This window comes from Daphnia carinata, chromosome 8 (genome assembly GCF_022539665.2).
Source record: "Daphnia carinata strain CSIRO-1 chromosome 8, CSIRO_AGI_Dcar_HiC_V3, whole genome shotgun sequence".
In the NCBI taxonomy this organism is placed as follows: domain Eukaryota; kingdom Metazoa; phylum Arthropoda; class Branchiopoda; order Diplostraca; family Daphniidae; genus Daphnia; species Daphnia carinata.
This window is the reverse complement of record NC_081338.1, coordinates 3,282,668-3,310,150: the sequence shown is the minus strand read 5'-3', so window position 1 is coordinate 3,310,150 and position 27,483 is coordinate 3,282,668. Positions and strand designations below refer to the sequence as shown.

Genomic DNA, 27,483 nt, shown 5'->3' with positions numbered 1-27,483 from the left:
ATGATGAAGAGTAAAAGGAAGAGACTGTCACGATAGAACGTACATAGTCAAACAAGACGGGCGCAATATCGTGCCAGCTGGTGGCCCAAAAGGCCAATTCCTAAAATTACAGGTCGTCATGTATTGTATTGCTGTGAGATGGTCATCAACAAGTCATCATTATTTCCGATCGAAAGGCATGAAAAAGAAACTATACGATAAGCAAGAAGAAAACAAAAATAGCAAGTGACGAATTGAAATGGGAAATGTCGTGGGTGGGGTGCAATAGTTATGACCGCGGGTTATTGAGTTGAAACAAGTTTGTTCTGGAAAATTTGGATCTTACATAATGACAACCATTTTTGTTTACCCTTTCCACTCAAATGATGTTTCTTTTGTACCCTTTCCTGTCATTAGTTGGTTTCTTGTATTTCATTGCAGCACTCTATTGCCCAGTTGCTAAGAGGCTGCCAGACGAGATTGTACGTAGCATTTCTCTCGCTGTATTCATCTGTGCCCATTTCTTGTTCTTTTCATTTTATCTGATTTTGTTTATTGCATGTTCTTTAGTTGATGATAGCGGTGAAATGCGGCTCGCTATCACTCTTGCTTTTTTCCTCCTATTAGTCGTATTGTATTAAAAGAAACACTAATACCAATAAGTTGGTTGGCTTAGGTCTCACGATCATACGATTTTGAGCGTACATTGTAAGGTGCTGACGCACAATCCGCGTGTGTCAGTGACTCGCGTCGAACCACGCACACGGAGCCTGCACATCCGCTAATCAAGGATTCCGATCAAGGATGCTACATGTGTCAGGTAAAATGGACTTTGGCCTAACTGGATCTGCCGTTCCATTACATTCTTGATCTGTTTCCATTTGCTGCTATTCGATCTTGTCGTACTGTTGCTGTTTTGCATTTATAATTCTATGCCTTTTTTCGCTATTTTTTTTATTTGTTTCGTTAATCGTTCAGTTGGCAGATCGACACAGCTATGACGAAGTAATCGGGTTGCATTCGGGTTCGGGTGCATCTGGATATAGTCGAACATCGCCGTATGAGTGACGTCACTGTCGATGAAGGCGACAGCGTGACGCTGACGGGCACTGCAATGGGCAAACCTGCACCGAGGATCGTGTGGTGTCATGAAGTCGGTCAAAAAGTCGTAATAGTTTGATCTATGGCCCCGACTTCAGCATTTGGTTTCAACTGAAATAGTAGTGGAAGAAAGACGTCCCAAAATGGTAGCAAACTAAATGGAACCACAGCTGTTGCGACTGTTGTTGTTCCACGGCGGCAGACTTGCAATCATTGGTCAAGGAAGTACAGTAGCGACGCCGAGGGAGAGATTTAAAGGTAATGAAACTAACGATAGTCTCCTGCAATGTCATTTTCTTCTCTTGAATGTTTAACGATGAACGGAAATCAAGTCCAGTTCGTCTGTCAGTTGTTTGAATGCCATGTCCTTGTTTTTGGAAGTAGCGATTGCTGGGAAACGAAACGAATTTTTCTTTCTTCTTTCTTCATTCTGTTTGTCAATCCGACTGTCCATTTGGAATGCACATCTAATTTAGCGTGATGTCGTTTGGCTGTCAAAGCCACGTGAATTCCACAATCGGAGCTAGACAAAAGGTTTGACAATCAACGGTTGGCGGTGAATTCACTGTCTAAAAATCGATGAAAATATCCAGCCATCTTGTCGGCTATATCCTGGCTCCTTGATGGAATAGATAAATAATGCCTTGTCTATTGCTGGCATTGTTAGCTCATCGATTAGCGATTGTGTGTTTCTTGCCCTCCACGCAGCGCGTGTACGTTGTTTAGGGTTACGAATCGAAGTTTCATTTGGTTTTGATTTACATTTTGAAAATGATTTTAATTTGCTTGTTCAAGTTGGGTGGCATGGACGTTTATAATGGAGAAACGTTGAGACTGTACTGCGTGAAACGTCAAATGATGGCCGCCTACATGTACATTGCCTTAAATGACGTCCCACCCGCATTCAGCGAACGTGTGCCGCTCAACGTTAATTGTAAGTCTTACTATATTTAGCATAAAGGTTCTAGTGTTTTCAAGTTTGCTTTTAATATCTCTGTAAAAGATTTGCCCCAAAATAACCAGTTAACAACGATTTTCTGCCATTTTCTCAACTTATTCTCAAATTAATTGGTCAAAATTCTGAATGCCTGAGACTGGGATCCCTTTGATCCTAGAAATGTGCTATTTCTGTGAGATTAGAATGCCGCATTCCTTTTCGCAGAAAGAGAGACGAGAATGTCACAAAGGCTAGGTTGCAATCTGCTTTTAAAGTACAGTATCAATATAGACAAACATTTAATGGCATATACATTTTTCTATCGTTAAGTTTCAGCCGTTGTGACGTCGTCCATGAACATGGTGGGTGCTTTTGCTAAACACCAACGCACGTCTGACTTACTAAGTCGAATCGTATCCACCGAGCGTTAACTACTGAGTGAAAGGACGACAACAACACCAACACAACACGATGCTGCCGAGGTAACCTCAGGTGTTAATTAGTTGTGTAGCTTTTAAATTGTGGATTTTATCATGAATTGTTATAGTGCTAAGTAAACCATCAACGGTGAAAGAGGTGGGTCTTCCAGCTACAAGACGAGCATGTCGTTGATCATCCACAACTTCCAAGACAAGAGCGCTTACATTTTCGTAGCCGCAAACTCACTCGGCACAGCAGAAGCCTCAATTCAAATCTACGGTACGTGGTCCTTCAAAATTTTAACAAGACCCACCGGACGATATTTTGAGTGTAAGATATTATTTAAAACAACAGAAGTGACCAAACCAGTGAGTAGGATCCACATTCAACAGCCGCCGGACAGCTTCGTTCGGCAGCAACATCGAGTACTTCGCCATGGAAGATGGTAAATATCAGCTATATAATTTCTAATAGATTCTAGCTGTAGTGTAGTGACTACACTACACTACAGCTACAGTTGCATATGAATGTTGTGGCTACTGTAGCCACAGCGTTCATACGCAACTGGTTTAAGTTAATCTTAGAAAAGTTTTACCTTGCTCGAAGTTATCACGTTTTTACTTCACAGAGATTAGTCTACTTTTCTTCTTCATTTTAAGTTTCTGTTGCTCGGAGTAGGGCGGATCAAACGCAGTTCGTATATGACAGATGAAGACAGCCATCAGTCAATTTAGCATGTTGTCGAAACTATATAGATACCTTAACACACTTTATGTGCAGTAAGTGACACATTCCGAGGAGTGTTTGAGCGGAAGTTATACTTCTTCCGGGGGAGGGCTTATCTAATCGAAAGACTCGTAAATAGCATAACGTTCTCCAGTGGGGCGAACTTTACTTGATGATTGGAACTTTTCCATGTCGCTCGTTCTTCCTGTAGCCTACAATTAAAAATGATAAGGATTCACTTCGAGTACAAACTTTTGCTACCAACACATTGAAAAATTGTTCAGGAACCTAAAAGTACATTTAAAACAAAATAGTGTCTTTATAACTTGGATTTTTCTGTTACGAGATTAATTTCGTTACTTAATTTTTGCAGCCCAAACGTCACACATCTCCATGTCGCCTAATGACCAATATCGGGATAGAAAACAAAAGCAGCGAGATGGGATGGTTAATCAGATCAGAAGCGCTGCTTCAGCTGGTGCTGCACGTTGCTATCAGAAAGTCCAATCATTTATACATCACCGTGTCATGATTGTTTATTTATGTCTTGGTGTTGCGTCCTCGTAGATGACATAAAATTCAATTTGCAATAGCTTTATAAATTCATTATTATAACCCACAATTTTGTGTAAGAAATCTTAGATGTTTTGGTCAATTTACATTTAATTGTAATGGTTTTTGCCAAGTTTATTGGTTTATTTACTTGCAATGATTTGTACATACATATTGGATTGCATTTGATTGAAAGCCGTTAACAACCTTTCAAGGGAAATTGATCTTTGAACGAGAGGAAAACCGTGGCCGCTATGAAGAGGTGTAAAAGCGCTTATTCGCAACACGTCAATAACTTATTACCGCATTACCCAAAATTCGGCTGTATTATCGGTAAGCGCTGTTTTTCGAATTACGAGCTGGCTGTTCGAGTCGAAACTTCGGCAGCAAAACAATGGGTAACTAAGGCCAATCCAGCAGCAGGTTGAACAACGCGTTCAATATAATAGGCTGTATTACAAAACTGTACGCTGCACGAAATGAACAGCGCCGCCGAAAATCGATGAACTATTTAATATAGCATCGGCATCACTACATAAGCCAACTTGCCCATGATTCCATTTTTTATAGGCTACAGAGTTCATTTCACTTATTTCGCTACACGAAAACTAAAACAGACATACGGATATCAAATACTTTATAGACGTACAAAAGCGATACTGGGAAAATTGGGCAAATGCTTTTAATATTCATCAACATGCAACGAAAGATAACCGCAAAATTTATGGAAATGTGGGCGATTCATTCAAAATAATGAACCTTTTTGAGATGGAAGGAGAAATGATTTTCCTTTGGGGTGATGCAAGTAGATGATGCCTACATGTTTGATGATCTCAACCTTTTCTTTTTAAATGGCTCTATTGGGTTATAACTGCCTTCTAGCTGTTCCCCCGCTTGCAGGACTCATCATTGATCCTCTTCTGTTGCTGTCACTCCGAGATAAAAACAAAAGCCTTATTGTGTGAGCCTCAATGCAGAATAGTGTTTGTTTTGAGGGGAGGGCTTGAAGCATTGGAATCATGAAGGCGAGGCTGTAATGACAAACCACAAAAGTCATCATCATATCATCGACGGCAAGTGCGTTGCGCATCAAACCAAACGACGTCTCTCTCTCTCTCTCCATTTTCCATACAGCAAAGGCGACCAAATCGAATCCCTTCAAACTGCCACAGCATCCAGCGATTGATGATGCGGATTTTGCCCTCATCGACGTGTTCTAGTGGCTGTCCTGATAGAGTCTATTCCACGTAACCTTTTGCGAGACACGACTGGCAAAACACTTGACTGGCGACAAAAGATATCAATGCATAGAAGACAATAATAATTGTAGCGAATGGATGCGTGCCGATCCGCACGGGAAGCGGAAAAGGGAATCATTGTGATAATGCTGAGTAGAAAAATGATTGCCGTATTGCTGGCTACCTATTGTATACGACAATCTATGCTGATCTTCAATTGTCTCTAAGTTTGTCTTCTTGGCTAACCATGAAATTTTTTTGAATCTTGTGAACCGGAAATCAAATACAATTTCCTATTGGCTTTGCTATTGCACTTGTCCAGAATAACCGACAAGTTGGATACGTGTTACACGTTCTCTTGAAAATCGATTGGCGAATTGGAAATTGAAAAAAATTAATAAAGAAACGAAACACATGGAAAAAAAAGCGTTGAGCCATTTGTTATATTCCTCCAAGGGCAGTTACAGTTGTCTTCCATAAATATTTGATTATTAGCTCAGTAATCAGCCGTCCTATCCGCAATTTTCATGAGCTCGTTTCCCTATCGTTTTCCTTTTAAACTTCTTTCTTTGCCTGGCCTTTTTCTTCGATGCCACCTCATTTCAATGGAATCTTCTATGCACCCCGCCATAATATACATATCCTAATGTACCACGTTTAAAAATTCTGTACGGATGCGGACTGGATTCGTGATGTAAGCTCTTGGTTATCCGATGCGGTCCCGCAATCCGGAGGCCGGATTTGCTCCAGGTAAAACAAGGCTCAAACTCGAAAAAAAGCGAGTGGGACAATAAACGAAATGCCTACACGCTAATTCCAATCGGTTAAGTACATAAGCATGAGGCCTTCAAATCTTTAAGATAACGATTGAAACGTCGTCTATGACTGGCATAATTTCACAATTTTCAGCGTGACTAGATAAAATGTACTCTTCGATAGTTCACCATGTTTTCTACGTGTGCGTGTGAAAACGTGACGGATACACTTTCTGGCTGCTATTGATCGGCATTGATGGATATGATTGAACGGCGATTACGTTACAATGCTGGTTTGACAAGCTCGAATGACTACGCAGTATTATTTACGCTGAAAAAAAAACAATGGAAAACCTTTTTTGTTTTGAAAATTCCTGTATATATTTATGCAAAAAATCTCGTTATTGACACTTGCCAGTATTTGAGACTAGCTAGATTGACGTTGATCAAGTTCTATGAGTTGATGATTTTATCCTTATCACCATTCGTGTCCGAATGACAACATCCAGTTTTTATGGTGCTGTTTGAAAATAATAACACAAAACGTTTGGATGTTTTGACGTGTAATGATTTTGTTATTCTTTTGGCATGGCGTATAAACACGCCACGCTATCATCCAATATCACGGATGGCAGCTATTGCTCGCGTTTCTAAATAACAAGCAAAGCCCGCCGTGAAACAGGGTGCGTTCGTTCGCCCTAAGTATAACGCACGTCATATAAAGAAAAGAGATAAACCGATCAAAACCAAGTGTTGGCTGCTTTATTTTTGTTTCTTTCGTTTATTTTTTTTTTCGGCTTCAATTTTCTTACGTGCAAAGTAAAATCAATTAACAAGCGTTAATCGCTAAATTCTTGCACGATGGCTAAAACAGCGCAATAGGTCCCGGTGGCGAATGAAATGGCTCCAAAGATGAGGATGGCGATTTGTTTGGTGAGGTTTAATTTACTGACGTTAGGTGCGTACGTAATGTATTCTAGCATCGGTGGGAAAATGAGTGCCTGCAAAAGATTTTATGTTTTATTAACACCGGAAACGTTTGAATTAAAGTACAGTGTCGTAAGGTTACCAAAAACGTTCCGCTAACTGCTCCAACAAGCGAAATAACCAAGTCAATTTTGGGAATCGCTACAGCCAGAAGTACTAAATTTCAAAGTAGATTGCGATTAGTTCTGATCTTGATACACGTCCTAGACTTTTGACTCTTACAGGTAACAAGGACCATGAATGTGCGAAACATTAATTCAGCGGCAAACAGATTGCTGGTATACCGGGCTGCATGTTTCGATAAAGGTGGCCATATGATGGAAATGGGAACGTAAAATGCCCTTTCATAGTTGAATCAAAGGTTATTCCTACAATAACTGATAATGCGTGGATAAAGTAGGCAGTGAACTTACATAGCATAATTCCCAAAAATAGCCATGACTAACAAGATTTTAACCACTTGAGCTAACCTGAGAAGTAAACAAACAAATTCGTTAATCAAATGGACTAATTCTCTAGTGATTTTGTTAAAATTACACATCGTCTTTTGGTAAATTTTGTGTAATGCTCCCACCGATTTCATCCCCAAACGATAAGTAACCTGTCAATAGAGAAAAGAATACGTTAATCGCACTATCTTTATCTTTGAAGTGACATAAGGCACGTATGTCATTAATCTGATCTCACCATAGAAACCCATAGAAACGTAGATTACAGTAATTAAAACCATTCCAGTGTTAAGGATTCCAGTCCAACCTTTGAAATCCCACGGGCGGCCCATTTCTTTCTGGATGGGTAATACCAATGGAATGCCTTCAAACGCAAAGACGGCCGTACCGAAAAACAAGGGCAGACGTGACCAGTTCCCGAAAGCTGGCACAGAGCTAACTGGTGGCAAAGGATCTTGGAATATGTAATAGAAGACGACGATGATGCTGGCCAATTGCACAATTCCGGCCACCACCGACACGGGTGCCAAAAGCTTAAGATTGCGGATCCATGTGATGAATATAATTGGAATGGTCATAAAACACATGTATATGCGCACGTCCCATCCCAAGCCTGTGTAATATTCCACCACCTGAACAAAAAAAACGATGATTACAATCATTCATGGAACGAAAGCCAAGTGCATGTGTGACCTACCTCCCACATATTTGTACCTGTGAAGACGATGTATACAACGCAGGCTCCAAAATTCGTGAGGCAAATGAAAACATTCACCGTTATGCTGCAACGACATCGTTATTTGAGTCTTAAAGAACTTGAAAATCATTTTTTTAAATACCCAAAGGCTTCTCCAAATTTAGCGTATTTTTTTTGGCCGGTACGACAAACGCTTTCCGCTACACCTGCATATGAAACAGAAAAATCGCCTTCTCTCTTTTTCATAACAGATGCTGATTTTACCTGCCAAAAGGTTGTAAAGTTAGGAGTCATTTTAAATTGTAACGTAAGTCTCTGATTGAATGACGTCTATTACCAACATCTGCATACCTGCATAGAGTTAAAGAAAAAAGTTGTTAGATCAATAAAATGTTAAATTAAACACGCAGACTTACAGTGAGTGCAAATAATAGCAAAAATCGGAAGTAAAGCAGTTCCGACCCACAGGCCTGAATTTTTGAAGGCCGAAGGCATGGAAAAGATGCCTGTACCAATGTTACCTTTCAGGAAATGAATCATGGTCTCAAAGTTCCTTGAAATACAAGATTCTCAATCAGGAAAAAAGAATGGCATTTTTAGTCAGAAGACCAATATTTACGAAATAGGTTTAAAGGTTAGCTCTCCGGATGTAGCAGCTACCTTAGTGGCGGCATCGTTTGATTCAAGGCTCTCTCGTTTATCATTGGCTTTGTCTGTCGATAAATCTTCCAATGCAATTGTTGTCGCCATTGCGTGGCCACTCACTTCGCCGTCTAATTTTTCGTCCATCTCGTCAAACAAATTCCTTAATTTTCTGCTAGTATGTTGTACACCGGGCTTTTTGGATGGGATTCGATCCGGCTATCCCGTATTACATGAGGAAGATGATTGAAGACTGAGTGAGACTTCTCATCTAGGTTTGCCTCAACCTGTTTAGGCTGTCTTATCTTTTTACAGATCGAAAAAAGCTTGGCATTTGTCTAAGGTCTGACGATAGCAAGTGTCAATAATTAATCAGTTGGCAATGATCTTTGATTCCGAGTCCGCAGGCATGCGTTTCGTTTCGAAACATTTTGCTTGACAATTCAATAAAAACTGTAAACTACTGTCTTCCAGTTTAGATTTAACACGGATTTTTTACCACCGTAAGTATTGCCGGATGTGGTATTATATCGTGGGACAAAAAAGAAACACTTTGCAAACAAACGAGCGTTAAGAAGTCCACTTGTGTCTTTAAGAAGTCGACCGTGGATCGACTTTGTCCTTGTATGGGCAGTTTGTGTTACATGGGAACCCATTTTGATATGTGTATTTAAAAATAGAAAAAGAATAGCCCAAAACCTGATCGTTATCTAGCTACCTTCAACATAGAGTGCCATTACTGCACCTGTTATGCACAAGAAGGATCAACAGTTGCCCAGTGTTAACTGCTAGGTTTGACACTTTGACGTAACCGTGGGAGAGCGCATGATTCAATGCTCTTTAGGCAGATTTGCGTTTACTGTCCATACGGCTGAGGTCATGTCTGTTAAAATACTGTGATAACATTTGTCCTCAAGTGTAACATGAATTAAAGTTAATGAGTGAATTACAGGCTGAAAATTGTAGTTTTTCAACAACTAAATCGCATTTCAGCACTGCGTCCTAGTAACATATTCTTTTTTCTAAAGTTTGAATTTGATGCCAATTTTTCTAGCGACCAATCATTAAAATAATCCAAGCCATCTAGCGGAAGCCGTTTAGGTTACTTAGTCCTATCAAATGTATATGACGTGGAGATAAAGAGCTGAAAAACAATCTCTGACAAAACCATTAAAAACCTTTAAGATTTGAATGTGGAAACTCCGGTGACGTCAATAAACGTATTTGGTTTAAAATCTCAAGAAGGAATTGGTTCACGTCGGGATGTTTAACTTTACAGACACGCAGAGTAAGGGTTGCTTTCAAATTATGAATTCTAATGGTTAACAGCTACTTTGATTATGGTTGATGAATGTTATTGAATGAATCCTTTTCGCTGGTTTGCTTCAGTCTGTTTTATTTGGAAGACGAAATTTGGCTGTTTTTCATTCCATTATATGTACAACATTGTTTTTTTGTTTTTTCAGAAATCGGGGCTGGTTTGGCTGGAATGGGAGTTGCTTTCATATTTTTAGGCATTCTACTTTTCTTTGACAAAGGCTTACTTGCAATTGGAAATGTAAGACATGCAAAAAAGACATCATCATCACTCTTAACTAATGAACAATTAAATATTTTAGTTGTTATTCCTGGCAGGCCTAGCCTTCATAATAGGAATGAAGAAGACACTTTTATTCTTCTTCCAGCGCAACAAGATCAAAGCTTCATCATTCTTCTTTTTAGGAATTATAATTGTATTTCTTGGGTGGCCAATTATTGGCATGATAGCTGAACTCTATGGTTTTATTCTTCTGTTTGGGTAATGTTAATTGTTGTATGTGCATTATTAGATGTGCAAACCCATAAATACTTTTTTAATATTCCAGTGGATTCCTGCCCAATGCGGTGTACTATATCAGAAGGTTACCAGGACTCAATATTGTACTAAATCTTCCAGTAATCAGTACGGTAAGTTTCATCCAACATTTAAATATCATGCAAAGAGTACTGTTAATTAATTAATTTTTTTCCCCCTCACGTTTAAGATTGTTGACAAACTGGAGTCGCAAGACGCTAGAACACGAGTATAATACGTGAAGAGTGTGTGTGCGTGTGTGTGTGCGAAGTTTGCAATGCTGTTGGAATAAATGTCAGTGCCACTGCTGATCAACTATCAGATTTTTAAAAAATAAAAATTTAGTGCCATAACGCAACTTCTCCTACGAGTGTTATCCACGTTGCTGGCGTATCTTGACTGCCGTTATAAAGCTAACTGTGAAATGATCGCGGAGCAAGATAGTGATCTAGGATTTGGAATCGTGAGTACCCGTAGACCAAATAAGTATTCTCAGGAATCGCGTGAGTCGGCTTTCTCAGTATCTACAGATAGTCATTTATTGTAGCTGGCGAAAATATGACGTGTAGGATAGCGTCAGCCTAGAATAACCATTCCCGATCTTATGGATCAGTGTAACCTACATAAAATAATAGCTGTCATTGTCTGTATTGATCTTCCTATCATTCGCCAGTAAACATTCTGACGAACGATGTGCAATACGCATAAGCGAAGCTTAATGTGGCGGGCATGCGTACTGTTGTTTCTGTGTAAAAGTATTGTGTAGAAATCGTCAAACAGCGATCTTCAAGAAGAAAAACAGACGATGAACAGCATTTGTATTTAACTTGTATAGACACTGGGAGATCGAGCTCAGTCCACATCTGGAAATCGACCAGCTGCAAGTTGCTCATAACGTTATAAGTAAAGTAAAACTTTTTTAGAATAAGGAGACAAGTTAATTTAAGGTGATAAAAACATTTTTGTTAAATTTGTTAAAATTACCTTTTAATTTGTAAACGGAAACTACCGTTGACAAATAGGTGTGCAATGTTAATGCTCATGGTTGTAACCGAATGTCGTGGGACTGTCAAAGACTACCGCAAAGCATCGAAAAGTATTTCTTCATCGTCTTCGGCAAGTAATCAAGCGAAAGAGACAAAATTCTTTTATGGTTGTGAAAAATCTCATCGTGGCGATATTTATTCGTCTTGGTCTATTAAAAATCCAATACGAGCAGCACTTACGAAGTTTTTCACGAAGGCAAAGATCAGTTGCTCGACAAAGGCTCCCGTCTATAACATGAAGAAATTGTAATCACATTATTGTAACGAAGAAGCCGTCGCCTATCACGGAAGTGTTTGAAATTTCATATTTTTTGTGTTTACTGAAGCCCCTTAATTTTTAATTATCAAAACAGCTTGTGCACTGCTTTTCGTATTTGACAAATAGTTTGTTTTCTCATCCTGTCAAAACTCTGCATGCAGCATAAGCAAATGATAATTATATCATTGTTTCAAAACATGATGTTTTTCAAATTAATTTCTGGCTGCTAGCCTCCTCACTAGATTCTACTAGGCGGAAGGCCGTATTGGTTCAAAGTAATGATTAATTGTGTTTGGAAACAATTATCCAAAATCTCCAAGTTACAGAAGGACTCGATCACTTTTCTGCATTCGGTACGGAAAAACAAAAAAAAAAAAAAAATGAAACTTCGTTTATAATGGTTCTACTGTTGCTTTGATAAAAGCGGTCGTAATGATTTTTAAGTTTATTGCAATTGATACAGTCGAAATGCCTACGCGTTCCACACGAGTTGAATAGAATATATATCCCGCCAACTGAATCTACAGAAATAGATCCAAAGTTTCTGACGTCGGCCGACTGTCAATTAAGGAGAGTCATGCAGCTTCGTGCTGATAGTGGCGTGTAGCACGAGCTGGTAAACCACTTATTGGAAAGGTATCTTAGACCCTCCTCGGGGGAGCTTTTTTCGTAAACGAAATTTTGTAACGCATAAGTGCTTTGGAGATTAATATCGAATTGCGTACCCCCTACACTTCGTTAATAGTGTAAACGACAACGGTTGGTGAAATCGATCAACTCTTTTCGTTTTGAAAAGGAATTTATAAAAATAGAAGAAATACCAACAGTTTTTTTTATTTAGCGCCATGTACAAGATGCCTAAAACACCAGATATGTGTTATATCCATAGAATATTTGACACAATGCTTGCGCGCCAGTACGCTACAGCGCTAGCGCGATGCAGCAGAAATATTCGATATATTTCCAAATGGGTTGACTTAATGAAAAAAATAGCAATTTTGTCGGAAACAGTACTCAATTTTGAATATATCCTAAAATATTCAATCAATTCCGATGAGTGCCGGCTTTTGCAGAAAAAAATTTTAAGCCCGACTAAATAAGCCCGACTAAATAAGCCTGACTAAATAAGCCCGACTTTTCTTTTTCATTTTTGGTTTAATTTTAAATTTCACTTAAAATACATGATTTCGATTCAGAATTGAATGCTTATCCCAAATATCACATTAATTTTTCATTTCGTCTTATAGTTTTTTAATTAAACGTAAAAAACGAAAAAATAAGAAAAGTCGGGCTTATTTTGTCGGGCTTAAAAAAATTTTCTGCAAAAACTGACACTCATCGAAATTAGCTGAATATCACAGGATATCCTCAAAATTGAATGCTGATTCCGAGAAAATTGCTATTATTTTCATTACGGCAATCGTTTTTGAAACACACCGAATCTTTTTACTGCATAGCACTAGCACTATAGCATACTGGCGAGCTAGTATGGCAATCCGTTTTACATAAAAAAAAAAAAAAGATGGCGGAAAAAAAAATCGCGAAAAAAAAAAATCGCACTTTTTTCTTTTTTTCCGACACGTAGCCATCTACCGCTCAGACTCATTATTACTGGCGTAGGCAATTTCAGTCCATTGGATGCCATTCGCAGTTTGTTCAGTAGCGTGGATGGAGAATAACGCGTGGCTGGAGGAACAATTGAAAAATGGATAAGATAATACAACAAAAGGATGGTAAGTATAAACATTATTATATTGGTTTTCAATTATTAATTATTGTTTATTAGATCAAATTATGAAGCTGCAGGCCCAATTATTGGAACAACACAAAATATTAGATAACAGCAATGCTAAGGATGGTAAGGCCTAATACGTAATGATTCTATTTATTTGCTTTTATTCATTTGTGTTTTGTAGCTCAAATTTTGAGTCTACAAGGTCAGGTAGGGGAAAAGAACAAATTGGAACGGAACAGTTTCCAAACAGTGAAGGAGGTTTTTCCAAACTCATCCCTAACTGAACATGAGGATGAATTGGCATTAGGTGAACACAGTCAGGTACCTAAACTTTTCAAATAAGAATTCAAAATAAGTATAGAATTTTAACAAACAATTATTTATTGTTTAGTTATTCAGTCTACCACCTGACAGTGTGTTGAAGTTAAATTCTGTTAGTGCTGCACAAAAAGAATCGTTAGTAATAAGCCCATGCAGTGAAGGAAGTGAACAATTGTGGGACCGTATTTGGGCCGAAAATGGGTGTGGTACGGAAACCAAGATATGGCAAAAGTTCAACATGAAACATGGATTAGGTACTTTTCGGTTTTATGTCTATTGAAAAAGTATTTTTAATGCTATTATTTTGCATTCACAGAATTTAATGGGGGATCAAATCAAGTCTGGAAGTGTTACAGGATGGAAGAGTCAGCCTACAGATGAAAAAACACAGAGTGCATTACCATTAAGGTATGAGGTAAAGTAATAGAGTATGCACATTGTCTAATGAGAAGTACCATCTTGTGTTAATAAATCCAGTACAACAGCAATCCTTTATAGTTCTGTCACAGCTAGAAACCTCAAATAATTCTGCTTCTCTGTCTAAAGAACAACTTGTCCTTTACGTTCAGAGTGTTGGGGAAACTGGGTACTTAAATGGCCCTAAAGATGTTTTAATTTTGCTGCCATTGCAGAGATGAACATCATACATGGACTCTTTAGGTATGAAAGGATTTTTCTTCAAATAATTTTGAATTTATGACGAAGAATTTCTCCTCCTTTTTGCCAACCAGGTCTAATCTACCAAAAAAAATTTTATCCAATAGGAAAGGATTTTCATGTACTGGGAACACAACTATCAACAATGCAACATTGTACAGGTGCTAGTTTATCATTCAAGAGCCTTATACAATGATGTTAATCTGCAATTTGTATGTCCTTCCCCAAGCTTCCACCAGAAGTTGAATCTATGAGTCATGTAAGTTACATGATCAACAGTTGATATGTTTAACGGTGTTGTTTTTCTTTTCTCAATATAGGTTAATAGTAACATTGGATCTGAAAAAATTCTTGGTTGGGGCAAGACACTGAATAAATTGTATTGATTGGATGGATGACATGACATTTCTATACTTAATTCGGATTCCCCAGACGGTATTTGATATTAAAAAAATTGAAGTGCATATCTGGGCTCCCTTCTTTTCTGAAGCCCCGTTTCCCCTTGACTCGTAATAAGCCCGTAGGGGGTCATGCCCCTACTGTACGGTATATATAAAAACAACATATACCGAGGTTTGGAGGGCTCTGGCCGGAAAGGGGACGTGGGGTGCCGCTTAGTCCGATGATGTGTTCACGGAGGGCGATGTGGCTACCCACAAATCCGAACTAAAGGTTAATCGCTCCTGTAAAAATGTTCCAAATCTTCAGCTCTTCTTCCGGCTTCTCTTAGCCAATCACCGGGTAATCTCCCCGGTGGGTCAACAAGGCAGTGTCTCCCCCTGCCTGGGTTGACGGCAACTTTTGAAAGGGCTATTATGCCTTTTTAAAGTTGCAAAAATAATTGTAATGTGCAGAGAATTGTCAATAAATTTTTTTTATAAAATATTTTATCCAAAATTTGTTTCTTTCATTGTCTGTGTTAGCTGTGTTCACACATTACATTTATCAACTTTTTTTTTTTCTTTGCATTATTTGTTTTTGTCACCTTTGATGGTAACCATTGTTTCCATTGGTTTATCGTTTATCTGTAAGCATTCTATTATTATCCAGGGATCGAACCCTGGATGTTCGGCATACCGCGCCGATGCTCTACCAATGAGCCATGAATCATGTGATATTAAGTTGGCTTTTTTCTAGTTACTTGTGGACTTGCATTTACACTTAGAATAAAAATCAAATGCAATTCTGCAATATACTCTTCTACATTTAATCTACTTCATTTTTACACATATACTGAGGTTTGATCCCAGGGTAACAGGTATCGCAACTGAAGGCTCTACCACAGAGCTATGAACCTTATGAAAGAAATAGAAAGATAAACATATAGTTGTGAAAGACTGCATAAACATCCTAGACGATAACATATAATATGCGATAATAAAATATTTAGATAAATCTCGTGGCTCAATGTTAGAGCATCGGCGTTGCACGCTGAATGTCTGAGGATCGGTTCCCATACGGGTAAATCAAAGTACAAAATTACTTCAAAAAATATCCAGATATTACATGTTGTTCCTGGAATCTAAGTGGAAAAATTCAAAGAGTGTAATAAATAATAATTGAATACTTACATATAAACGATAAACCAATGGAAACAATGCTTACCATCAAGGCATCAAAGGTGACAAAAACAAATAATGCAAAGAAAAAAAAAAAAGTTGATAAATGTAATGTGTGAACACAGCTAACACAGACAATGAAAGAAACAAATTTTGGATAAAATATTTTATAAAAAAAAATTTATTGACAATTCTCTGCACATTACAATTATTTTTGCAACTTTAAAAAGGCATAATAGCCCTTTCAAAAGTTGCCGTCAACCCAGGCAGGGGGAGACACTGCCTTGTTGACCCACCGGGGAGATTACCCGGTGATTGGCTAAGAGAAGCCGGAAGAAGAGCTGAAGATTTGGAACATTTTTACAGGAGCGATTAACCTTTAGTTCGGATTTGTGGGTAGCCACATCGCCCTCCGTGAACACATCATCGGACTAAGCGGCACCCCACGTCCCCTTTCCGGCCAGAGCCCTCCAAACCTCGGTATATGTTGTTTTTATATATACCGTACAGTAGGGGCATGACCCCCTACGGGCTTATTACGAGTCAAGGGGAAACGGGGCTTCAGAAAAGAAGGGAGCCCAGATATGCACTTCAATTTTTTTAATATCAAATACCGTCTGGGGAATCCGAATTAAGTATAGAAATGTCATGTCATCCATCCAATCAATACAATTTATTCAGTGTCTTGCCCCAACCAAGAATTTTTTCAGATCCAATGTTACTATTAACCTATATTGAGAAAAGAAAAACAACACCGTTAAACATATCAACTGTTGATCATGTAACTTACATGACTCATAGATTCAACTTCTGGTGGAAGCTTGGGGAAGGACATACAAATTGCAGATTAACATCATTGTATAAGGCTCTTGAATGATAAACTAGCACCTGTACAATGTTGCATTGTTGATAGTTGTGTTCCCAGTACATGAAAATCCTTTCCTATTGGATAAAATTTTTTTTGGTAGATTAGACCTGGTTGGCAAAAAGGAGGAGAAATTCTTCGTCATAAATTCAAAATTATTTGAAGAAAAATCCTTTCATACCTAAAGAGTCCATGTATGATGTTCATCTCTGCCATGGCAGCAAAATTAAAACATCTTTAGGGCCATTTAAGTACCCAGTTTCCCCAACACTCTGAACGTAAAGGACAAGTTGTTCTTTAGACAGAGAAGCAGAATTATTTGAGGTTTCTAGCTGTGACAGAACTATAAAGGATTGCTGTTGTACTGGATTTATTAACACAAGATGGTACTTCTCATTAGACAATGTGCATACTCTATTACTTTACCTCATACCTTAATGGTAATGCACTCTGTGTTTTTTCATCTGTAGGCTGACTCTTCCATCCTGTAACACTTCCAGACTTGATTTGATCCCCCATTAAATTCTGTGAATGCAAAATAATAGCATTAAAAATACTTTTTCAATAGACATAAAACCGAAAAGTACCTAATCCATGTTTCATGTTGAACTTTTGCCATATCTTGGTTTCCGTACCACACCCATTTTTGGCCCAAATACGGTCCCACAATTGTTCACTTCCTTCACTGCATGGGCTTATTACTAACGATTCTTTTTGTGCAGCACTAACAGAATTTAACTTCAACACACTGTCAGGTGGTAGACTGAATAACTAAACAATAAATAATTGTTTGTTAAAATTCTATACTTATTTTGAATTCTTATTTGAAAAGTTTAGGTACCTGACTGTGTTCACCTAATGCCAATTCATCCTCATGTTCAGTTAGGGATGAGTTTGGAAAAACCTCCTTCACTGTTTTGAAACTGTTCCATTCCAATTTGTTCTTTTCCCCTAGCTGAGCTTGTAGACTCAAAATTTGAGCTACAAAACACAAATGAATAAAAGCAAATAAATAGAATCATTATGTATTAGGCCTTACCATCCTTAGCTTTGCTGTTATCTAATATTTTGTGTTGTTCCAATAATTGGGCCTGCAGGTCCATAATTTGATCTAATAAACAATAATTAATAATTGAAAACAAATATAATAATGTTTATACTTACCATCCTTTTGTTGTATTATCTTATCCATTTTTCAATTGTTCCTCCAGCCACGCGTTATTCTCCATCCACGCTACTGAACAAACTGCGAATGGCATCCAATGGACTGAAATTGCCTACGCCAGTAATAATGAGTCTGAGCGGTAGATGGCTACGTGTCGGAAAAAAAGAAAAAAGTGCGATTTTTTATTTTTTCTCTGCCATTTTTTTTTTTTTTTTTAATGTAAAACGGATTGCCATATGCCTTGGCAAAGTCGGGCTTATTTATTTGATCGGGCTTAAAATTTTTGTCTGCCATGGTCGTAATGAAAAAAATTTAAGACATCTGGCGGACAAATTCTAAACTTGATCTAAACTTCTTCTTTGTGTTTGGTTCAGTATGAGGTGGTGAGTGGGCGTTTATGTGTCGTTGTTCTTTGTGTTTTTTATGAATAATTGAGCTAAAATTCAATGGTTTGTTATTTAATTTCTATATATCCATCATTTTGTGTTTGGAGCTTTTCAAACTGATTGTTTTTGCAATTATGTAGGCTGGAATACCCCTAATGGCTTCAAGTGCTGTATGTAACCATAGCTGAATGTTACAGTTTTGTGATGCTCCCATTTATTAACTGCAAAGTGCCCCCCTTTCCTTATGGTGCCAACTTTCAACATTTCAGCATCCTTTCGTGCATATCCAGTTAGCTAGCCATCAGTCATTAACATCACCCCATTTTTAAGATTGTAAGTTACTCAGTTGTCCACCATCCCCTTGATGCGATAATAATTACCCATTATAGGATAGGCAAGTGTTCATCTGCTTATTGCTGTAATAATGCTGTTCCCTGCAGTTTATCCAATCTTTGCTGTATGCAGGCTTGACATGTAAGTTGAATTGCCTTCTCATTGGTTTGATTACAATAGCAGTATTCAATTCCACAATGAATTATGTTTTATCTCTTTTCAGTATTTGAAATTTCTCATCCTGCCACGTTATCGTTCCGTTGCCGCCTTCTCTTCATCCTGTTTTGCTTCCCGTCTACGGTTCGTCGTCGCTTCGCCAGGCCGCCGCCCCGTTTTCACTTCGCCTTCGGCACGTCATCGCTTTTTCGCCTTTCCTTCGCCTCGTGTTCGCTGCTCGTCTTGCTGCCTGGTTCGTTATATGCCATTTCGTTATGTTTGTTATGTATAATACTAGTTAACCCGTTGGCTGCCATCCCGTTTTTCTCCCCTTTTTTTTGTAGCTTTAGGGACGGGCCGCGCTGTTCTGCCTCTTGGCCGTATGTGCCATGAGGCGGAGCAGTCGCATCTGCCCAAGATTGGCCGAAAGGCCCCACAGGCAATGCACCAGTAGGGACTTCCCTTTGTTCGACACGCTGGTGGTATCCCAGGGATGTGCATTTCCGTAATGGTTTGCACCAGCGTGTCAGCCCGGACTTGTCTATCGACAAGTCCCACTTTGGTCGACATCCTTCTGATTAGACGCGTAGAAAGTAGAAAGACAACCTAAGGGTTGTACGGCTTGGCAGCCAACGGGTTAACTGTATGTGTATGTTTATGTATGTATGTAATTATATGTATATTTCAAAAAGTGGTGGAATTGTGGGTGGAGGAGGGACAATAAAAACAATTCTTTCATTACTTTGTCTACTTGTTTATTTTTTATCCTCTAGAGATTACAAATACTTAGATAAATTACTCACATCGATAAGGTCTGCAAACATGGTTTTTTGTTACCACTGCAACCATAAGCATTTCGCTTTCAAAGTTACCAAAGACTCCCTTTCACAGCAAGCGAAAAAGAATGCTTTAAAAACATAACTTAGGAAAACGACCAGTTTCGTTTGGCCAAACAAACCTTAAGATCACCGCTGCAACGAATAACTGTTAAGTTGTTGTAAAAACATTTGCCCGATCGGTTGAATTCAAATGCACTCAAAAAATACCACGTACTAATATCATTTAATTTTTTATCATCAATATTATTGCCTGATAATTATTTTTCCAGAAGGAAAAATTACATATGGTCATCACAGCTGCAAGGAACGCCACGAAGCCTGGAATGAAATGATGCAACATCTAAGGATCTAACTGGTCAAGAAGTATTAATGATGCAAAATATACTTGCAGATTACAACTGTAAGATTGACGTGGAAAAACATGTTTTCTCCATTAAGAGTGAGCGCTCATGGCAGACTATGACAAACACGATCTTTAACAATATATGGAAACCCAATAAAAACCGACGAATTCCTTGATTATAATTTCTAGAGTGGAAAATCACCTCACGCTTTCAAATCAACAGATTTAAAAAAGAAAAACACGAAAAACACTTTGTTCAAATTAAAAAGTTGGTTATTGATAAGAAAAAGGAAAAGAATGACCTTTCAATCTAGACATTTAGGCAAATGCAGAAAAAGAGTTAAAAAAACCACTTCAGTTGTTCAATGTAAGCATATGCAGCAAAAGTCCTACAGTTACTTGTTAGCTAAGCAGCAAAGTTGTCTATCAATACTCTGAATGGTTTCCTACAAAAGACTTGGGCTTATTTAATCAACTTCTACCAAAAAATTATCTGGTTCTAGTTAGATTGTCTTCCAGTAATGCAAAGATATTTACTGGAACACACTTGAATATCTACAGCACCTGCTAAATTTTTTCAGGATCATCTCTGATATAAGTTGGAAAAATTTTACCAGAATATTGACTCACCATCACACAACTATGTTTGAAGCCATTGATACTTATGTAGTAATATGTGGTCCCTGTCCCAGCAGAAATAGCCCTACAACTAACAGCCGTGAAAGGAAATCATGATTAGCCATTTCCGAGTTTCATCCCATTTCAAGATTTGCTTATAAGACATGAAATTTGATATTCTGTTTTAATTGATAATCCGTCTAATATGATATGAATAAGTAATAGGAAAACCTACTTTATCAGGGCATGGCATGATATTTGATATTTCAATAGATTCGGAGTGGTGGTGGTAAATCTAGTGGCTGAGCTACTTTCACGTAAGACTTTATTTCTGTTTACCGGTTAGTGGGTAAATTCATGTGATTAAACCTAAACAAAAAAGACACTTTGAAATGCATAAGGGAACTGTAAGAATAATATTATCTAGCATTTCGACACGATCAACTTACCTTTAACGTACGCCGTCAGAAGAAGGTAATGGAATGGAAGGCCGTACCTGACAGTCCAGCGTTGCCATTTGCTAATGTTTCAACCGGTTCAACCAAAAATTAAGACCTCTCACAAACAATTTCCATCAGAGAAGAATTTCTACTAGAGTTAAAGAATAGTTAGAGATAGTTGTTTAGGTTAGTCAGAGATAAATCCATAGCTCTAGTATCCACTTTCCACCACTATCACGGTGCGGGGCATCGAAGTTTTTGCTTCGAACGGGCTTTTTTCGGGATGGGGTGGAGCGCGATTACTGCCAATCGGGTTCGATCGCTACTTACACAAATTTTATTTAACAGTTTACTAGATTCCCTAAGAAGAATTCCTACAAGAAGGACCCAGATCTTGAGCACATCCAATCCGTGAATAAATAATGTCCCGATCAGTCCAGATCAGCCAATTTTAGAGGCGGGTCGGGGCGCAACCCCAGTCGATTCGACTTGTTTTGATAGAAAATTCCCAATAACCTCGGACTGGTTGGCAGACGACTAGACGAATCAACAACTTGAAGGGAAGAGGAGGATTAAAGAGTAATCTGACTCAGTTTTAAAAGAGAGGCGTTACTTCAGTGACAATCTTTCATCGAATTTTGACGTCTTAACCGCTATACATGGTAATATTAATTAGAAATTTCATGTAGTTGAATTGAACGGCCGTCTTTTGACAAACTAATGTTGAGATGTTTGCAGTCATATGAGCAGGAAGATGAAGATCATTATGGTCCGGGTTACGAAGTGGGATCATACACCAAAGACTATAATGATGGTCCATACGATGGAGAAAGTGATTTGAACGTAAATTCCAATCCAGAAGGAAAGCCTAGGATTTTGCTGATGGGGCTTAGGCGGTCTGGAAAATCATCCATACAAAAAGTTGTTTTCCATAAGATGTCCCCTAATGAGACACTATTTCTGGAGAGCACAAACAAAATAGTGAAAGATGAAATCTCAAATTCATCATTTGTGCAGTTTCAAATCTGGGACTTTCCAGGACAAGTTGATTTTTTTGATCCAAATTTTGACTGTGAAATGATATTTGGCGGTTGTGGTATGTAGTTAATTAGGATTATAGAGTACTTGTTCATGTTAGTTAACATGTTCTTTCACTTTCACTTGTTGGAAATTTTAATAGGAGCCCTTGTATTTGTAATAGACGCACAGGTAACTTTTAATTGAATGACATAAAGTATTGTTTTAAAGTCAATTTTTTCAGGATGACTATATTGATGCTTTAATGAAGCTAAATCTCACTGTGACACGCGCCTACAAAGTGAACCCCAATATTCGTTTTGAAGTGTTTATACACAAAGTTGATGGTCTTTCAGATGATCACAAAATTGAAGCACAACGCGATATTCACCAAAGAGCGAACGATGAACTGATGGAGGAAGGCTTTGACTCAGTTAATTTGAGTTTCTATTTGACTTCCATTTATGATCATAGCATATTTGAAGCATTTAGTAAAGTGGTTCAAAAACTCATCCCACAACTACCTACCTTGGAGAACTTGCTCAACATATTTGTTTCGGTATTATCTAGTTTTGCCTGAACATTTCAAAAAATCAGTAAATCAATGGTTTTGCCATATTAGAATTCGGGGATTGAGAAAGCATTTCTCTTCGACGTCGTTTCCAAGATTTATATTGCCACTGACTCTTCACCAGTCGACATGCAAAGCTACGAGTTATGTTGCGACATGATAGATGTTGTCGTTGACATCTCATGCATTTATGGGTACTATTTCCACTTCAAAAAGATTTAGTTTTTTGCAGTTGGCAAACATCGTACATCTTTGTTGTAGGACAAAGGATGCCGATGGTGCTGCATTTGATCATCAGAGTCTAAGTCTCATTAAATTAAACAATTCAACAATCCTTTACCTGCGGGAAGTAAACCGATTTTTGGCTTTGGTTTGCATCTTAAGAGAAGATCACTTTGCTCGTCAAGGTATGTCATTAATTTGTAAATGAAAACCAAGAAATGTTTGCACGTTTATGTTCCAGGATTAATCGATTACAACTTCGTTTGTTTCCGAAACGCCATCCAAGAAGTATTTGAAGTGCGTATGCAAGTACAACAAGCAAGCAACACTAACCCGGGCGCAGGTGAATTGATTCAGCCACTGAACAGTGTTGCTTTGAAAGAGTGACCTTTTATCTTCTCATTCTATTACACTCATCTTTTGTATCAATTGAATTCGTGCTGTTTCCATTTAAAAATGTTTTGCTTTACGAAATAATTAAATAAATAGTGCCTTGTTGTCAATATACATAAACTTTACCAACGTACTGAAGAGGGGTCAATCCATCAAAATAAATGGAGTCATTTTGAGGTAAGCACTTCTACGCCGCTTTCGGTGATAAGCACAGTGTGCTCAAACTGAGCCGCCCTACTTCCGTCTGATGTTATCGCAGTCCACTTGTCTTCGAGTATGATACATTGAGAACTTCCTTGAGCAACTGCAGGTTCAATAGTAAACGTTTGCCCTGCTTCCATCAGGCCCGGTACAGTATTTTCTGTTAAAAATCAAACACAAGTCGTTATTAGTTATTCTGTATAGGCAGCAATCAGCATACTAAAATGGTATATATCTGGAGCTCCATGAAAGTAAGATCCTATTCCGTGTCCTGTAAACGCAGGAACAACCCGGAAACCATGCTTTCTGGCACATGCTTCAATGACAGCGCCTTTTGATAGTTGAACAGAGAGGGTTAGCAATCACGCTTCCATTAACGAAAGAGAACATTTAAGCTTCTCTCAACGATGTTCACCGATGTAGTTAAATGGTCGGCCAGGTTTGCATATTGCCACAGCTTCATCCAAACATTTCTTTGTGACTGCTACTAGCTCTCTTCCTTTTTCATCAACGTCACCAACGAGGAAAGTTTCGGAAACATCGCCATGAAAGCCATTCAGATACACCTACGACAGCCATCCAATGAGCTGTTATTTTAAGTAGGGCAAAACACTAAAATGATTAGCTTACAGTGATATCCACATTTATAATATCACCATTAACTAGCGCTCTGTTATCAGGTATACCTAAAAAGATGTAAATGACAAAAATCACAAAAGTGGTCAAAATTAGCTGAATAGAAATACTATACCATGGCACACAACATTGTTGACAGATGTACAAATAGATTTTGGGAAGCCTTTATAATGCAGTGGTGATGGATAAGCTCCATGCAAAATAATGTATTCATGCACATTTTTATCTATTTCTTCAGTTGTAGTTCCAACCTATTGATTCAAACACAGCTAAAATTATAACAATTTACCAATAGATTCCTGTAAAATAAAACATTTACCATGACTAATTCTTCAGCATAAATTAATGCATTTCTTGCAAGTCTACAGGAGGCCCTCATACCATCTATCTGTGTATGGGATTTTATTTCAGGTTTAGTTGACTCAGCAACTGGAATTGGAATCCTTTGCCCATCCTGTGCATACAGAGGCTTCATAATTTTGGACGGAACACATCTTAGCGTCTGTAGGACCTGACCTGGAGTTTCTATGACTTGGTAATTTCCAAAATCTAAGCGTTTCCTTTAAAACGAGACATTAAAACTTTTCTTTTTCTAATTTTTTAGTAGTATACTTAAACCAAGAGTTCATTCTTATAGAGCGTTTTATTTGCAGTAGACTTTTCGCTGCCAATGGCGAACCTCGGTAACTCAACGCACTAATATATACTTGAATGAAAAGCATTACTGCTTATTGCAGGTGAATGAAATCAAGATAAAGGCTTAACAAGATCAATGGACGTACTCGTACTTGATGCAAGCCTATATTTGCAGGGAACACTGAATCGGAGAAGCAAATTGGAACAAGCTGGGCTATGTTGACAATTCACAAAAGATTTTTGTCTGCTAGACGTAACGCGGGAAAAGACGGCCCACGCCATCTATTGGGCCAACTTTTTCAGCCGTTCAGGTTGTCCCCACTCCTAGCAAGTTTCGCATGCTGCATGTACATTAAATAAGAGCTACAAAATTATAATTTATAAGAACTTGTTGCTATCCGTATTACCCTGAAATTCTTTATTCAACAGTAATATGGAAGGTAATTTTTTTTTGTAATATTCCACTAATCTTCAAGACATGACTAAAGCTATTTGTTTACTATGCTGCTTTTTGCTGACATTCTACCAAATTCATAGGTTCTTACAAAAAAAATCTCCTCCAGACGTTCATCACCGATTCGAATGAAGCTCTAGATTTAAAGTTAGGTGTGCAAATTCATTGTATATTCAGTTGTGTTTGTGTCAAACTAATTCATACAAATTCACAGTACGAGAACCTTCTGATGTTGAGAATGATGAAACTACTTTCAAGCCAGAAATGTCTCATCAGATCTTTGGGGAAAAGTACTACATTATCTACAATTAGTTTCTAATATTTTGTGGCTTAATGGCCCATCTAATTTATTATTTTTTCTTTCGAAAGTGAAAGCATATTTGGATACCAAAACCTCAAAATTAGTTTGTACTACACCGCAGGAAAGCTGAACACTTACCTAGGAATGACATACAAAGCAGAAGTGGATCCAAAGCAATTTGATGGGGCAATAGTGTGTTCTCTTTGTTTTTCTCCTACAAACTATTATTGTGCTGATCAACTATACTTATTTTTCATCAGGCTGATGATGTTATGGGAGCTATTTCTGCCAAGTTACCACCAGGTTACATGACCAACCTTGATGACTTTGTTGCTACACTCAATAAGGAGCAGACCTTCAAACCTTTTGGTGAACTACTTTCAACATACTCAATCAATAAAGGTAAATCACATTAATTTTTGAAATTTTGCACGTTCATGGTAAGTTCCATCATTAGGTTCAGTGACGGAAAGACATTTTCAGTTGTACAGCTGTACGATCGAGGAACCTGGTTTCCGGTCATATCATGAACGTTTACAAACTTTCCTGTTGTGGTATGTTGATGCTGCTAGCTTTATCGATGTTGATGACGACCGATGGCGCTTTTATTTAATGTAATAACTTGAATCGAAAATGATTATCAAACCTCAGTCTTCTAAGATCCTATTTCGTGTGTAGATTTGAAAAATACCCTTGCGAAAGTGGTCATCGATATGCTATTTGTGGATATGCTACAGTTTACCTTTACTTCGCCTACCCGAACAAAACTCGACCTCGCATTAGCCAGTTTTTGGTTTTGCCGCCGTTTCAACGGTTGGGTCTCGGAGCGGAACTTCTAAACGTTATTTATCGCACCTTCTTGAAGGATTCTAACATACTGGATATTACAGGTATCTACAATTCTTTAAAAACAAACTTCTAATAATTCCTTACATAATTCGTAATAGTCGAAGACCCTTCTGAAGAGTTCACTCGTCTTCGTGATTTCGTTGATGCGCAAAATTGCAAAAAATTGCCGTCCTTCTCAAAAGAAAAATTGCATCGAGGATTTAATGCTGAAATGGTGGACGAAGCTCAAAGAGACCTGAAAATTAATAAAGTATGATCGTTCTTTCTATCCTGCTTGGAATCTTAAAAACACTTCTGTTATATTCAGAAACAAGCGAGGAGAGTATATGAAATTCTTCGTTTCCAAGCTACTAATCTCGCCGATCTTGAAGAGTATCGCGCTTACCGCCTAGATGTAAAGCGTCGCCTGAACATTCCTTATCAGGTATTTTCCATCTTCACCGATTACTTAATAACTGCGTTACACAAAATCGTGTACATCTGATTTCAGAAAGAAGCATCAGATTACAAGAAGTTGCAGAAAGCTCTCAACCCAGAAGAACTACGCTCCACTCTATCTACATCGACAAAAGAGCAACGGATTGAAAATCTAGACAAACAGTATCAAACCCTAGAGAACGAGTACAGGTAATATAATTAATTAATTCAATTTTATTTTACCTTCACGTCCTTGTTCACGTTGGTCATTAATACGTTTCGTGCTATTTTCCGCTAGGCATACTCTGGAACGGCTTGCAGCAACGCAATAAACGTCACTCGATGTCTTGTACATGCTGCACGAATAAAAGGTTTCTTAAGCATTCGATCGAATCAAGTTCTGTTCTACAAATTTCTTGTTGAACAGGAAAGCATAGTACATAATGTGGCATACCATAGCACCATCTTTTATTTCGAATGATTGAATTAAAATAGTAGTGGTAGTTTTGCTGAATTTGTTCGCCATCCCATTTTCATAAGCTTGGCATTTTCTAATGAGGACAGGTTATGACGTCATCTAACAAGTGGTTAGTTGTTAAGAAAACGCAGTTACGAAGTCAAATTCAACAAACTTTACATACCCTTTACCCGCGCTCACTGGTTGGAACTGGTTTATTTACGTTGTAAGCTTGTATACGCACAAAGTCGTGTCCTTATACGCAACATAGCAACTAGCAAGAGAAAAAC

The 27,483-nt window shown here is 38.1% G+C and overlaps 5 protein-coding genes and 2 long non-coding RNA genes across 11 annotated transcripts; 4 read left to right on the top strand and 3 right to left on the bottom strand.

The window, feature by feature from the left end:
- Positions 1-6,469: 6,469 nt before the first annotated feature.
- LOC130703788 (proton-coupled amino acid transporter-like protein CG1139) lies at positions 6,470-8,748 on the bottom strand. The gene is made up of 11 exons (XM_057525242.2): positions 8,461-8,748; positions 8,258-8,394; positions 8,179-8,192; positions 7,984-8,105; positions 7,842-7,926; positions 7,383-7,776; positions 7,233-7,296; positions 7,109-7,165; positions 6,918-7,036; positions 6,778-6,851; positions 6,470-6,709 (listed from the first exon to the last, which is right to left on the bottom strand). Exons 1-11 carry the CDS (start codon positions 8,628-8,630, stop codon positions 6,548-6,550), a joined length of 1,398 nt encoding a protein of 465 aa, XP_057381225.1. The 5' UTR covers positions 8,631-8,748; the 3' UTR covers positions 6,470-6,547.
- Positions 8,749-9,594: 846 nt separating this feature from the next.
- LOC130703806 (vesicle transport protein GOT1B-like) lies at positions 9,595-10,626 on the top strand. The gene is made up of 5 exons (XM_057525267.2): positions 9,595-9,771; positions 9,950-10,041; positions 10,103-10,281; positions 10,349-10,430; positions 10,508-10,626. Exons 1-5 carry the CDS (start codon positions 9,747-9,749, stop codon positions 10,550-10,552), a joined length of 423 nt encoding a protein of 140 aa, XP_057381250.1. The 5' UTR covers positions 9,595-9,746; the 3' UTR covers positions 10,553-10,626.
- A 2,639-nt stretch (positions 10,627-13,265) lies between these two features.
- Positions 13,266-15,036, top strand: LOC130703804 (uncharacterized). Of its 3 annotated transcripts, none has more exons than XM_057525263.2 (7): positions 13,266-13,355; positions 13,409-13,480; positions 13,539-13,678; positions 13,749-13,932; positions 13,995-14,086; positions 14,156-14,338; positions 14,410-15,036. In XM_057525263.2, the coding sequence occupies exons 1-5, from the start codon at positions 13,328-13,330 to the stop codon at positions 14,057-14,059; spliced, it is 489 nt and encodes a 162-aa protein (XP_057381246.1). In that variant the 5' UTR covers positions 13,266-13,327; the 3' UTR covers positions 14,060-14,086; positions 14,156-14,338; positions 14,410-15,036. The 3 variants fall into 3 exon arrangements, with proteins under 3 accessions (XP_057381246.1, XP_057381247.1, XP_057381245.1); XM_057525264.2 differs by having other exon boundaries at positions 13,995-14,338; positions 14,410-14,496; positions 14,565-15,036; XM_057525262.2 differs by having other exon boundaries at positions 13,995-14,338.
- Positions 15,037-16,347: 1,311 nt separating this feature from the next.
- On the bottom strand, positions 16,348-17,508 carry LOC130703813 (uncharacterized). 2 transcript variants are annotated; one of them, XR_009004818.2, is made up of 4 exons: positions 17,347-17,508; positions 17,193-17,284; positions 16,941-17,123; positions 16,348-16,869 (listed from the first exon to the last, which is right to left on the bottom strand). It is a non-coding gene; the product is annotated as an uncharacterized LOC130703813 (long non-coding RNA). The 2 variants fall into 2 exon arrangements; XR_009004817.2 differs by having other exon boundaries at positions 16,941-17,284.
- A 741-nt stretch (positions 17,509-18,249) lies between these two features.
- LOC130703814 (uncharacterized) lies at positions 18,250-19,123 on the top strand. The gene is made up of 4 exons (XR_009004819.2): positions 18,250-18,373; positions 18,451-18,643; positions 18,700-18,784; positions 18,867-19,123. It is a non-coding gene; the product is annotated as an uncharacterized LOC130703814 (long non-coding RNA).
- Positions 19,124-21,559: 2,436 nt separating this feature from the next.
- LOC130704154 (histone acetyltransferase type B catalytic subunit-like) lies at positions 21,560-27,117 on the top strand. Its single transcript, XM_059496586.1, has 17 exons — positions 21,560-21,701; positions 21,778-22,135; positions 22,220-22,248; positions 22,301-22,615; positions 22,679-22,821; positions 22,889-23,034; positions 23,091-23,192; positions 25,253-25,321; positions 25,384-25,459; positions 25,539-25,662; positions 25,731-25,872; positions 25,916-26,084; positions 26,149-26,360; positions 26,418-26,569; positions 26,627-26,743; positions 26,810-26,946; positions 27,035-27,117. Exons 1-17 carry the CDS (start codon positions 21,699-21,701, stop codon positions 27,066-27,068), a joined length of 2,328 nt encoding a protein of 775 aa, XP_059352569.1. The 5' UTR covers positions 21,560-21,698; the 3' UTR covers positions 27,069-27,117.
- Positions 23,066-24,934, bottom strand: LOC130703798 (methionine aminopeptidase 1D, mitochondrial-like). Of its 2 annotated transcripts, none has more exons than XM_057525254.2 (7): positions 24,692-24,934; positions 24,399-24,639; positions 24,195-24,330; positions 24,074-24,129; positions 23,850-24,009; positions 23,664-23,774; positions 23,066-23,603 (listed from the first exon to the last, which is right to left on the bottom strand). In XM_057525254.2, exons 1-7 carry the CDS (start codon positions 24,799-24,801, stop codon positions 23,410-23,412), a joined length of 1,008 nt encoding a protein of 335 aa, XP_057381237.1. In that variant the 5' UTR covers positions 24,802-24,934; the 3' UTR covers positions 23,066-23,409. The 2 variants fall into 2 exon arrangements, with proteins under 2 accessions (XP_057381237.1, XP_057381238.1); XM_057525255.2 differs by having other exon boundaries at positions 23,859-24,009; positions 24,692-24,932.
- Positions 27,118-27,483: the final 366 nt, after the last annotated feature.